The 13953-nt window shown below is 32.4% G+C and overlaps 1 protein-coding gene and 1 pseudogene across 4 annotated transcripts; both read right to left on the bottom strand.

Annotated features, from left to right (window-relative positions):
- Window positions 1–709: 709 nt before the first annotated feature.
- LOC124821837 (peroxidase 12-like) lies at window positions 710–3296 on the bottom strand (annotated as a pseudogene).
- Window positions 3297–5584: 2288 nt separating this feature from the next.
- On the bottom strand, window positions 5585–12289 carry LOC148199344 (cell division cycle 5-like protein). Of its 4 annotated transcripts, none has more exons than XM_088112322.1 (5): window positions 11984–12289; window positions 10199–10386; window positions 8159–9874; window positions 7054–7335; window positions 5585–6641 (listed from the first exon to the last, which is right to left on the bottom strand). In XM_088112322.1, the coding sequence occupies exons 2-5, from the start codon at window positions 10373–10375 to the stop codon at window positions 5907–5909; spliced, it is 2910 nt and encodes a 969-aa protein (XP_087968448.1). In that variant the 5' UTR covers window positions 10376–10386; window positions 11984–12289; the 3' UTR covers window positions 5585–5906. The 4 variants fall into 4 exon arrangements, with proteins under 4 accessions (XP_087968448.1, XP_087968445.1, XP_087968446.1 ...); XM_088112319.1 differs by having other exon boundaries at window positions 10199–11014; window positions 11684–12288; XM_088112320.1 differs by having other exon boundaries at window positions 10199–11014; window positions 11984–12288.
- Window positions 12290–13953: the final 1664 nt, after the last annotated feature.

Raw genomic sequence — 13953 nt, 5'->3', positions numbered from 1 at the left:
TCGTCGCTTCACCACAGCCGTTAAGATCAACCATGATCAACGGTCTAGATCAAGCGACGTTCCCACTACCTAAGAAGGTGTTCGCGTGCACTTGTGACACGTGTTCTCCCGCCCAAACACCATTTTCAAAACCAATAGGAACGTTCGACCTCCGAGAAACACCTGACGGCTATTAAAACCCAACGTCACCTTTGTTGACTAGGGCTTGAGGGGCCTAATGTACCATATGATCGGACGGTCGTCACAGCTCACAAACTCCACATGACCTGACGGCCAATAAGGAAGACAAAGTGGTCGGCCGGGCGACCGGCTTCCTAAGCCCAAATGATTAATGTTAAGGAGATTAAGGTAAATCATGTTTAAGGGTATTGGATCGGGATTGGGCCCAGATTAAAATATCGTCAATCCTAAGCCCATGCCCAAAAACTATAAATATAAGTCAAAGGTAAAAGGTAGGTAGAGGCAATTAATGTGCATTTATTACTGTTATTGTCGTATTAGATAACCGAAAGGTTCAATTACTGACTTTGGCATCGGAGTATCTTTAACAGGTACACCCCAGCCGAACTAGGTGACAAGAGACCCAAGGAGCAAGACTAGACGGCGAAGAAGGACAAATTGTGAAGGTACTTAATGACTCAGCCCTATAACCGACACAATAAGCAAACAACAACACTAATATATAACAAACTATGGAACGAACATAAAATCAATTGGGTAATTGTACAATCTCATCCACAATAGACTTCACCATAGATCTCTCATCATTTATCAGATTACATTTCGCACGAATTTCACCTTGATTTTGAGTCAACACATCCAATTGGCTCATCTTTACAAAAGCATAATTTTGAGTCAACACATCCAATTGGCTCATCTTTACAAAAGCATGAATGAATTTGTGGAAGAAGAAGGTTTGATTAAGTGCAAAGGCCTCTACCAACCCTTTTGTCCTCTTGTCTTTGAACAAGTCTTGGTCGGAAGTGAACAAACCTTGGTGATTCATCAAGTTAATGTAGTATTTGTTATCGAAGGTTTTGGGGGTTCTGAAGTCCAAACGAAAAGTGTTATGTGAGTATGTGGTAGGGCAAGTAGAATTAAGGAGTTTAGCTAAGGTTTTGTCCATGGTGGATCTTGAGGAGAAACCCTGTTGTAGAATGTATGACAGTGGGCACGACCAATAGTGTGCACCTGATAAGGCAACCACATCTGTAACATCCAAGTTTTTGGACTCAAATGTTTTGAGTGTGACATCGGTGATGTTGTAGGGTAATGGAAGATTGTTTGTTTCTTCAATGCTGAAGTTTAGACTGTCTTGTCTTCCAAGTGGCACATTGAAATAGGGACCTCCAGGCTGTAAAAAAATTCGAACATGATTAGATGAATTCTTCTGTAAGACTACTAAATATAAAAAATAAAAAAAATATATATTCTTTTATAAATAAATTATAAAATAATTATTGAAAGTATCGTATCAACCATATATAAAATAATATATAATGTATAAATTGATACAAAAAGTATCTTACAAATTACTGATTAAATTATACTTAAAATTTATTTTTTAATAATAGTTTATATTAAAAATTTAAATATGAGTTTTTAAAAACTTAAATATAAGAGTTTGAAAGTTTTTCCTTAAAAGTAAAAATGATGAAGGTAAATAATCGTAAGAAAATTATTTTAAGTTGAAGTGGAATCGTATTATTTTGTATTGACAATTATAAGTGATGTAAATATTTTTATTGTATATTTCTAAAATAGTTGTAATTTATAAAGAAAGTTAATTTTAAGTTTTTTCTTACTTTTCTTTTAAAAATTTATTATTAGAAAACTCTTCTAAAGATACTAAAAGTAGAATGGCAAAAGTGTTCATATTGATAGGAAGTCATGTAAAAAAAGTCCATTTCAATATTATATAGAAAGAGAAAAAAATAAAGAAAGGAAATAGTAAAAGTCCATATAGGGTCATTAGAAACCAATTGAAAATTATTAAGAATATAAGAATATAAATTGAAAGCAATCTAGAACTTATATTATTTGAGGCAATTAAAATTTAGGGTAATTCTAAATATATCATAAGGTAGCATATTTTTTTATCATGGAAAGAAAAAGGGTATAAAAAAAGTAACTAATTAATAGAGATGATGAGATTACAAGAAAAACAGCATCACGAGCTGCCAAGACAGTGATATCTGCACATGAAACTATCCTTCCACACAGGTTGTGAACAACTTCTCTTAGTTCATCAATGGTCTGCACAGCCTTAGAGCTTATGCCTCTATTCAGTGGATGATCCCTTTCACCTGGATTACCATCCAGTAGCAAAGATCCATCACATCCCTTCAAATATCAACAAATTTTAATCATTCTTGGAATATAAAAAATGTTTGAAAAAAAAAATTGATTTAGTTTAAATAAATGTTAATCCTAATTTAATCTCACAAAATTAACTTTTTAAACTAAAATTACTAAATTAATTTTATATATACTCAATGTAAAGTATATATTAATAGATGATTTGATAACACGTAAAATAAAAAGACCCAACAAATAACAAATTTAGCTATAATAAACTCTAACTCTAACTCTAATATTATATATATATATATATATATATATATATATATATATATATATATATATATATATATATATATGGGTTTGCTAACGTGGGTACGTCTGTTTTTAGTTGATATATTTTAAAGAAAGAGGGCTGAGAGGAATGAGGGAGGTGAGTAAGGGTTGGGGGTTTCTTTTTGTTAGTTTTGAGAATGAAAATTATTAAAATACCTTTAACCTTAAAACTTAGAATCCATAATCTACACATTGCTAAAATGTATCAACTAAAAACAGGCGTACGCACGCACGTAAGCAAACTCCATATATATATATATATATATATATATATATATATATATATATATATATATATATATATATATATATATATATATATATATATATAGAATGAAATGATGTGTTTTAGAAGGTTAAGGATGATAAAAGGGTAAGAAGCCTAAACCCTAAACAGAAGTCACCTGAACAAAACAATCATGGAAGAAAATGACGAGTAAGGCTGGAGCTTGCCAATGAGCTTGCTTGAACACATTTCTGAGATGCTTTATGACAATGCTTTCAAGCTTGGGACAGCTTTCGGAATAGGAGGAATATGATAATCCATTCACTACTGCCGGATTGCCTTCTGCCTCACACCAAATCAAGTAAGAACTAAATAGAATGGAAGAAATCAAGAACATGGAATTTAAACAACTGCAACAACTGGACTTAGCCATTATATTCTTTCTTTTCCTTTAGAGATTAAATCATCTGAATTATTTATAGAAGTAGGAACACACATCACTTAATAATTATAAAAACACCAATAAATAAAATCATAATAAAACAATAATCAAGCGTTTATATCGGTTAAATATACATATATATAGACCTTTGGAATATTTCAACTCATAATCATCCCATCAGATAATTTGAGGAAATATAATGGAATTGTATTCTTTAATTATAATATCAAAATATCTTTTTCAACAGTAATATCTAATTGTAGTAAGTACATTTACAAAGGAAATAGTTAAGTTGATAAGAAAAATATTTTTATAATAATTATTATTTGATAAATTTATTATAATAATAAATTTTATATTAATAATGGTTATTTATTTGATGAATCTGTTAGAATAAAATAAAAGTTTTGTGGTCATTCATCTAATTGAATGTTTATATATAATGTTTAATTTCTCATGAAAAAATAATTATGGATATCCTATTGTTTTTTAATGATTATTAAGAATAAAGTATCTTTAAAATCTGTTTTAGTTTTTTATATCAGACAGTTTATTCGAATATTGATGTTGATACGCTTCTATGTTATTTTTTTATTGGAAGTATATAGTTTTGACAGTGATTGCAATGCCTATCATTCCCTTTTCTTGAAGAAAAAAAAAAGTCTTCAATAGGGTTCCTAAAGATCACGGGAAGCCAAAGTCAGTCTGCATAACACAAATGGCCAAATTTTCTTCTAAGCAAATTGGAAGTATTGGGAAGAAAATAAAACTATTCTTTACTTAAGAGCAAAAGAAATAATGAAAAGGAAATTCGAAGTCTTTTTAGTTTTCTTTTTATAAAAAAAAACAATTTCATTAATGAACTAACATAGAGAAAATTCATTTCTTTTATCGTATAAATTGAGAATAATTTTACACGTGTAGAAAGAAATCACTCTCAGAGATAAAATATATTCTTAAAAGAAGTTAGTCTGTGGGTATATATAAAAATAATCCAAGTAACGTGACAAACAAAATATCGTAATTCAACTTCTGACTACATAATATTTTTATCCATTATGTCATTTTAATATTAATTATATAGTTATTATAGATATTATTATGTTATATTTTGTGTGTATATTAAACTTTTATTATACAATATAATAAAAAATATTGTTTAACATGTATTGCTAAATATTTTTTTGTGTAGTTAACTATAAATAATATCTAAAATTTCATACAGATATATTATTATAATTACAAAATTAAATATAATTTAGTTAAATTTATAAATTAAAGTTCTTTACATGTCACTACAAGAATGTTAATTAGTTATTAATTATTCTGTCATACCTTCCATAGAAATTCCTTATATAGAGACGGATTAGCAAAATATCTATGAAAGAATCATCTCTAATAGAATTCAAGAATGAAGAAAAAATCTTATTGTTAAAAAAAGTACAAAAAAGTTAAAAAAACACTACAATGATTTTGTTAACGTCTTTTATATAAATATCATGCAAATGATCAAATTAAATCAATTTAACATAAAATAGAACTTAATTAAAGCAAACAAACAAACTAAATAAAAACAACAAATACACGGACTATATTATTATGTAAGCCTAAGTCCATATTTTTATCACATATGTTGTGTTTAATGTGATAATCATCTTCAGAATCATATATAAAATAAATTAGCTTTATTTTAGTTTGCAATTTTTTAATCTTTTAAATTTGAAAAATTACTACTTTTAACCTCTAGACTATAATATTAGAGGGTTAGAAAGGAGAACCAAGAGGAGGTAGGTGAGAATATTGATTTTTTGCATATAAGAAACTAGATTAGAAGTTGTGGAAAGGAATATGTTACATGCTTGGAAGAAAATGGTGTTTGGTTGAACATCGTTGTAGAAATAGTGGCTATATGGAAAGGTTGCAAACACTATGGTAATTGTAAATCTATACTACTCATGTTATATTCAAAGAAAAAACAATCTGGGAGGAATTGTACTATCAAGAAGAGGTTGTATCAATGGAAAATGGTGTTGGTAAAGGATATCAATGTTGTTAGTAAAAAGGGGAGGAAATACAGGGAAAGGAAAGGGCTAGTGGAACTGATAAATTTACCTTTGATAGGCAGAAAGGAAAAGAGTATGTAGGATCTATAGGTTCCTAACATCATTTTAGTGCTTATACCATAAACATTTCAATTCATATTTTAAACATTATATATGATTATTTTTGCCTACAGATACCCATGAATAATTTAACAGTACACAGGTTCCAATAGGAACTAGCTCTAAGGTCTAATTAATTGATATAAAATCCTTTAACATTCTTATAAAAGTGCCGACATCCACTAAAAAGGGGACAACTATTGAAAGAACAAAAAAAAGGGAGAGCAAATATCTCAATGCTCATAGCTTTATGTCAGAATCATAACATGTTCCAAACTTCAACTAGGAATGGATATCTTCATATGCCTTCAAAAAAAGTAGCAAGACTCACTCTCCATGCAATCTATTCAGTTAAACATCCACTGAAATCTGAACCGAAAAACTACCCATCCTAATGTCTCTCCCTCTTAACTTTCAGAACAGCTACAAAGTGTCCAGCCTAATTTGCCTCCTCCGTGACAGCATTGGTTTCTTCCATGCTGCTCTCACCTGTGGTTACAGCATTCGCAACTACATCTTGATTGGGGCTATTTATTTCCATTGAAGCACCCATTTCTGACACGTTCTCCCCATTCTCAGTATAACCATCAGTAGGGCTACTACCTTCCACTTTTTCAACAACATTCTCAGCAGCTGGTGAAGCATTTGCTAATTTAGCATCACTGTCATGTATTGTATGCATGTTATCAGAATCCACATTCATGTCATGGCTGGGGCTAGAAGTCGACTGGTCTTGCATAATCCCAACTTGCTGGTCAGAAGTTCCATCATGTGATGACTCGACTGTTTTTGCTTGAGCATTTCCATCCTCTGCTGAGTGAGGTACAATACTCCCTGTATCCTGCACATCAGTTTCATCGACTTTGGTCTCATTAGTCTCAGCATGAGCATTGTTTGCTTCAATTTCTTTTTGCTGCTCTGCCTTTAATCTGCATTGGTTTATGATATTTTGCATCTTCTCCAGCTCTTCAATTAGACTCCCGTACCTGTTTTGCAAAGTTTTTTCAAGTTCCTTTTGCTTCTGTACTTCACTCCACAAATTGTTTATCCTGTGGGATGCTGCTAACTGCTCCTGATTTTGCAAAGCTTTAAAGCATTCTAACTCGGTTGCAGCTATATCCATATGCTTGAAAGTGGCCTCAATTTGCGGCCAGATACTTTTCTTTGCTCTCATCTGAAAATGCAATAGCCAAATTAAAATATATACAAGATTGAATGTGCAAACACTCAGGTAACGTGTATCTAGAATTACATATAAAAAAAACATTTATTTTGTCCAATAGCAAAAACCAAAGCACAGAATCCTGCTTTCTTCGTGTTCTCTCTCAATTCCCACCATTGTGAAACGTAGGAGTATTCCACTAACGAGTTGATTTCCCACTATCGTTATGAAACACTTTTCAGTTTGGCTTATTTATGGCCAAAACACAAATGAGAAATTCAAAAAACTAACTTTCCAGAGGTAATAAAACCAATAAGATTCTAAAAAATTAGTGATACAATTAATACAAGCTTTGAAAGCAAAACACGAGACTTCATGTTTAATGTAGCAGCTCAGCAAGAAACAGAAATGTAGCATCACATACCTCGTAGCCTTGTGTGATAACAGTCACCTTCTTCTCAAGCCGTACCATCTTCTCCTTATCATCATCCAATTTCTTTCTCACATTCTCAAATTCATTTTGCAAAGCAGCTAGTTTTTCCATGTTCCCAGCAACACTGGAGAGACCATATGCATTACGGGTAGGAAAGTACATAAGATCATTGAGGCAGGTTCGATGTGCTTCAATAAATTCTTCAAGGGGCTCATTTTCATGTCCCATTGCGGCACAAAGATATTGGACTTCTTCCTTTATCAACTTATCAGCCTACCATAAATAAACAGAAAGACAAATAAATACTTTTTCCAATGATATCATAATCATAATTATATAGGAGCAGGAAAATTTACAGCTCATTAGACATAGCCAATGCTTTATCAAAATAAAACACAATATGCATTACATGATAAATTTTATTGCAGTGCCAATTGTGGTAAAATGCAAGGGCAGAACTTGGACAATTACATATGACTCAATGAATCTGATCTGACAATATCTGAAAACATGAACAAAAATTCAGATAAAAATGCACTAAATCCAACTTAAGTAAAGGAAGGATTGTAACAAAAATCTGAACATTTAAGATCCAATTCACAAGCTCTTTTCTTATACAATGACATTACAGAATAAAAAAAGAATACATTACAACAATCGTGTGGAATTGTTTGTTTCAAAATATTCACTGGGGTTTCATAGTATTATGTTTTCAATTACTATACCTTCCTCTAAATAATTATCAACTCAGTGATAACTATCACAATAAGAAGAATTAAGACATATGAATTGATCAAAATGGAAAATTAAAAAAGTGATGGAACATTGACAGATCTAAATTATTTCTATTTCATTAGTCAGTGGAATATTTTGGGAGGTTTATGATGGAAGGGGAAACATAATTAAAAAATTGAGTAATAAAAATATAAAGTCATTATAGTCACTGAATCTTAATAAAAAAGGAGGTAATTTTCAACACAGAAGTCAAATCTTGTGCGTAATAAAGAGTGTAAGTTGAGCAAGTTACTTCCCATCAACAGAAGAAAATGAGATGTCATCAAAAAGGGAAAGGAAAAAGAAACAAGTCAGGACATACATCTTTCATTTCATCTTCCTCAAAATCTTCTATCACAGGGACCGCAGACAAATCTGCAGATCGCTTGACTCCTTTCTTTTTCTCCTTATTCACTTTATCATCAAGCGGATACTTAGCATTGTCATGCTCCAGTAAAGTTAGAAGCTCCTTTCTAATCATCTCATCAGCCTGCTCAATAGAGGTTGGTGGAACAAAGGAACTCTTGTCCCCATCAGATCTAATTAAGGAATTTCTTATAAGCTCCAATGAAGCAGCAGGGGGCCTAGGAAGTTCCCGTTGAAGGACCTTTGATCGTTTTCTAAGTAATGCCTGCTGTCTTGCCTCTTCTTCTGCTTTTTCTCTAGCTATCCTGTCAGACATATCCTCTTCAATCTTCTCCTCAGGCTCTTCGGCATCTTCTGTGACTGGTTCCATCACTATTTGGTACTCATTCTTGGGCTGAGGAAGGCTTCCTAAACCAGAACGCAGACTTCTTCTCATATCAGCCTGTCTCTGCAGCTCACGTTTAGTGCTTTCATGCATATTCATGTCCTCATTAATACGTAGTTCATCCCTCAAAGGAGTCCCCTTTGGTGTCATGCTAAAAGAAAAGCCATCTCTTGTTGGTGTCATACCAATTCTTGGAGTGAGACCTGCACCTCCAGGAGTTGCAGATGGGGTCAGCATTGGATTTGGAGTCTGAATGTCTTTTTTCTTAGGAGTGACACCAGAAAAATCTGAAGGATGCAACTCCGGATTCTCTCCTCCCAACAATGGTGTTTGAGACTCCCTCAACCTGGCAAGATTTTCAGCTTCCATCATAATAGCATCTCCTTTACCAGATGGTGTTCTCTGAGGGGTTCGCAAAGGAGTCACTCCTTGACCGGGTGTCTGTGCATAATTAGCCAGAAGAGCACGTGTAGCACCACTACCTTCAGTAAGTTCCTGACTCCCTGCAAGGTCACTAGCATAACCCAACTTAGCAATTTCATCCAATTCTTGATCAGATATCTGGGGTGGTGGAAGCATCAATTTTAACCTCTTTCTTACTGTCTCTGGATCATTCAATTTGTTGGCATGCAATATGGCAGATGGGGCATCTTGCCTTTGTGCAATTTTATTTTTTGCAATGTCCTGCTTTCTTAATTGTGCCTCAATATCAACCCTCCTTTTCCCCTCAAGTTCTTCAATCGTAGTAGGGAACTTGGGCTGTTCCACTGGTCTATCTTCATCTGCAACATCGAAAAATCCTGGAGGAGGCCTTTTCTCAAATGGAATTTCTGCATTGTAGTCTATTCCTTTCCTTTTTCTCTTTCGCTGCCTGATATCAATTCCAGCCGCCTTCAATTCCCTCTTCTTTTGTAGGGAAGCAAGCCTCCTTGCTTCCTCAAGCTGTTTCTCCCTAGCTTTCCTTTTTGCTTTCTTTCCCTTTGTGTTGGCTAATCGGGCTCGTGCTTCAGAAAGCATCTCCTTTTCATCCTCATCCATATCAACAGGATCAGGCCGTGCAGGTTTTGACTCAGGGTTTGGATCAATCTCCCCAGGACGCAATTTTCGAGGATCATCACCAGGCTCATAGTTCTCATCTTTTACACAGGCTGCATCAAGGAGCTTCTCATACCGCTCAAGACACTGAGAAGGTGTACGACCTACAATTGGAGCAATTGTTCTCCACTGAGTGGGCATGAGCTTAGCAAGATGAAGTAACTTCTCATCCTCTTCTCTAGTCCACTCAGTCTACACACAAAGCATCAAATTGAAAAAATCACTCCTTATTAGCGAAAAGCCAGATAGTAAAATCTAAAATGTGGAAGACAAAAGCTGTAGATGGAAAAAATCAATTAAAAATAGCTTGTAACTAACATAATGGAAAATTAGTAGGATGTAGGTTTCACATCATATAAGAAAGCTTAAAAGTGTAAGAGTAATACCACTGAGCAAAATATTACAACCACTACCCATTTTTTACAGAGTAACAAAAAAGGATAAACTTGAATTAAACTTCTCCTAAACTTTGGATATAATATACAAAAAGAAGTAGGAAATTGAGATGAGAGGTACCTTCTTTATGGAGGGATCAAGCCACTCGTACCAGCGAGCTTTGCATTGCTTGGCAGATTTGCGAACAAGGAGCGAAGAGATTCGAGCCCACTGATTCTTACCATATTTCATAACAGCCGCTTTCAGGATTTCATCTTCGGTGTTTTTCCAAACACCGCCCTTTATCATAATCCTCATCTTTGCTTCAACTACAGACAATATAATCTGAGTATAATATGTCCTCGACAGGTTATGCAATCTAGAATCTGTAACATTCATAAAGGCAACACATAATCCTTTTAGTGTACAAACTGTATTTTCTATTTACAATCACACACTACAATTTTTTTCATTACTTTTCCATTTTCTATTCAGCCCTCTCTCTCTTCCAATATATGCTATCATGATGGATGATAGCCATGCACACCGAACAAAGTTTTTATTCATCATGTGTCGGAGAACAAAAACACTTAGAGACATTAATGGTAGCTAGTAGCAGAACTTATTAAAAGCATATATTATAGCTCATACACGGATCAAATTCTTCCAACGGACAAAAGGAAAAAATTTCGTTCAATTATTGGTGCTTTGCTTTTATCCTAATCTATGTTTGACTATGTCTTGAAGCTTCCCTTTATTATATACCCCGCTGCATAACTTCAAATATAAAAAATGTAAAAATTAAGTCACAATATAAATTGGTAAGTTAGAGGCGAAAGAACTGATATTTCTAAACCCATATACATAGCTGGACCCATATACTCCCTTTTGTTGTGGACTGTTGCAGTGGGAAGAACCTTAGTAACCATCAACTAGGGCATAAGCTAGTAACAGGACCTAAAAGTTGAAAATATAAGAATCACAATCTAAAATTAAGATCAATTCAGCAAAAACACCTAAAATGAATGAACAAACAAAGAATTATAGGATAAAAACAAAAATCTGAATCAGATTCACAAAGGATTGGTGCAAAGAGTCTTGATTACTATTCAGAAGGACATTATGTGGAATTAAGCCCACTTTGGGGTCTTTTAGTTCATTTTCAGAACTTAAAGTTAGTAATCCTCACTTAATTCAACAAACCAAGGCAAATCCAACTCAAATTTATGCTTTTAACCAGCATCAAATGCTTTTAACCAGCATCAAATACTAATATCTATTATGAGTACAAGTAAAAGTAATTTCCTATTCTACAAACACCATTATTATCCTGTATAATTCAAACCAACAAGACAGAAACCATGAATCAATCCTAAAACCTAATTCATCACAGACAAAAATCATAAAAGAAACTGAAATGGACAAAATCAACGTAAGAAACCCAAACTAAAGATACAAGAAACAAAAGTAATCATCAAATTTTAACAATAAATTCCAGAATCAAAGAATATAAGTGCTAGAAAAATAAACTCATGCAAGAATTCGAATAACAGAATTGTAAAATTGGACAATAACACTAAAAGGAAACTCAGAATTCATTAAAATGTGATAGCAAAGAAATCTCACGATCTGTCACCCTGCGAGCACCTCAGCGAAATCCAACAACCAAGAATAATGTTTCTACACTACCAAAAGCTAAAACAACTACTAGGAACTGAGAAAGACGAATCGAAAGGAAATTGAATCGGACGAACCCTAGCTATGCTAACTCCAAAAGTCAGAAACTGAAACTAACTCTACTCCCAACAATACCGAACTCTGTACATCTCTCTCTACATTCCATTCCACCGTTCAGAAAATTATTACAAGCCCTTTTATAGGGTCAGAACCAAAGAAAAACGGAAAGGGGTAAAAGGAATGGAAAACCTTCGACGCTTTTGCTCTTCACGATTCAACGCTTTTTCTCTCCCGTTTGCGAACCACGCCTATTAGCCCTCCAATCATCTTCTTTCTTTTTGCCGATTCATCACCCTACACGTGCCTCTTGTTCGTCTTTAAGCTTCTGGGTCCAGAATCGCACGAGCCATGGAACTTTCTCTACCTCTTTCGTTCTCGTGAAACCCTAGCACATGGGTTTTCGAATTTGCAAATGAACACTTGAGCATGACCCCCAAAGGAATCAGACTAGCCAAAACGACAGTGTCCCAATAAATCTCAAAGCCCAAGCGACAGTGTTTCATGCTGCTTCTCAATGGTTGACCAGCTACTCCTTTGACCAAGAACATTACTGAAAAAAGAAGAAAATGAAAAAGGAGTAAATAACAAAAAGATGAAAATAAAATTTAGATGTTTTTTTAACAATTTTTTCTCAACTATCACTTTTTTACATTAAATATTCGAACTAATAAAATAGTGACACATAATCTATTATAAAAAATGTTAAAAAAAATCGTTAACATATCATATTCGAAAATAAAACCTATATAAGTGAAATGAAATTTTTATTTTTATTTTCTTAATTTTTTTAAAGGTAAAAAAATAATTCTTTAAAAACCAAATTTATTTAGCTAAAAAGAAGAAATTAACCCTAATTTTATTAAAAATCTATTTCCACCTTAATTTGTTACGTAATATTCATTGCATTGACATTGTAATTTTCAAATCATGCATAGAATTAGGATTCTTTGGCTCATTTCTATATTCCAGACATTTAGCATTTAGGTTCGGTTGCTTTTATATCTAGATTTAATTTTGGAGTTTGTTGCATAGTTAATTAGCTATTGTAGGTTTTGTTATTGGATTGTAGAAGTAAGAAAATGCTGATTAGTTTAGGTCATTTTAACGGTATTAGTGTTTAGGTCCCATTCTAATTCTCTTTGGATTGTTCTCAATATTACATTAGTGAAAAAAATTGAGTTTGTTGACTTTTGTGTGATCAAACGACTTAGAACAAATAGTGGAAGATTGTTTGTTTGAAAATTGGGATCTCTTTTTTCAACCTTGAAGGTATTATATATTTTTTCAATCATATCAATTTTAATTACTTCCAAATTGCTTGATATTATAGTGTTATTTTCAAGAATTTTCCTAAAACGATGAGATATTGTTGTTATTTTATATATACTCCACAATCATTCTTGATTTCAAACTTGTACTCATGACACATGAGAGCCCTTGGTCTTAAATCTCAGACTTATATACATTCATAATATGATTATATAAATTTCAATTTTGATTTTGTAGATTGTATAAAAGTAGTATCTTAGTAATAATAATATTTAGACAAAATATTTGAAACAATCCAATTAGTGAAAAGCCAATAAACAGTTCTAAGATGGCTTATTTAATGTTTCCTTTAAGAGATTTGAAATAATCTCGAAAGATGAATTTGAGAAAGGCTTCATTATTCCCATTCCTTCATTTTAAAGATATTAGGAAGGAAAAACATGTCACTTGAACTTTTACATTTTTTACTGCAAACTGTTTTTTTTCTTAATATTTTTAACAAAAGTATTTTCTTAATTAAAAAATTAATTTAATTATGTGATGTTGTCTTCTTCAGTTTTACTATTCACGTATTTTTTTTAATAAATTAAAATACCTGTTACACAGTCTAAATCATTGAAAAGCTAAATATATCTTTCTTTTTTCTCTATTGACATATAATAAAATATTTATTGTTTTATTAAATTCAAGGGCCAGTTATACAATGTAAATTATTGAAGAGTAATATTTATTTATTTTCTTTTTCTAATAATAAAAGCTATATTAATTATTATGATAAAAAACCAAGGTGAGAAATTAATAAAAAAGTGTAATATGCCAAACATCAATTAACAAAGTAATATAGTAATAAAGATAGAATATAAACAAATACGAACTTAAACTAAAATTTT

This window comes from Vigna umbellata, chromosome 4 (genome assembly GCF_029865625.1).
Source record: "Vigna umbellata cultivar VRB3 chromosome 4, Vumbellata_1.0, whole genome shotgun sequence".
Lineage (NCBI taxonomy): Eukaryota > Viridiplantae > Streptophyta > Magnoliopsida > Fabales > Fabaceae > Vigna > Vigna umbellata.
Note: the sequence above shows the minus strand (reverse complement) of the source record. Positions and strands in the feature narration are given on the sequence as shown.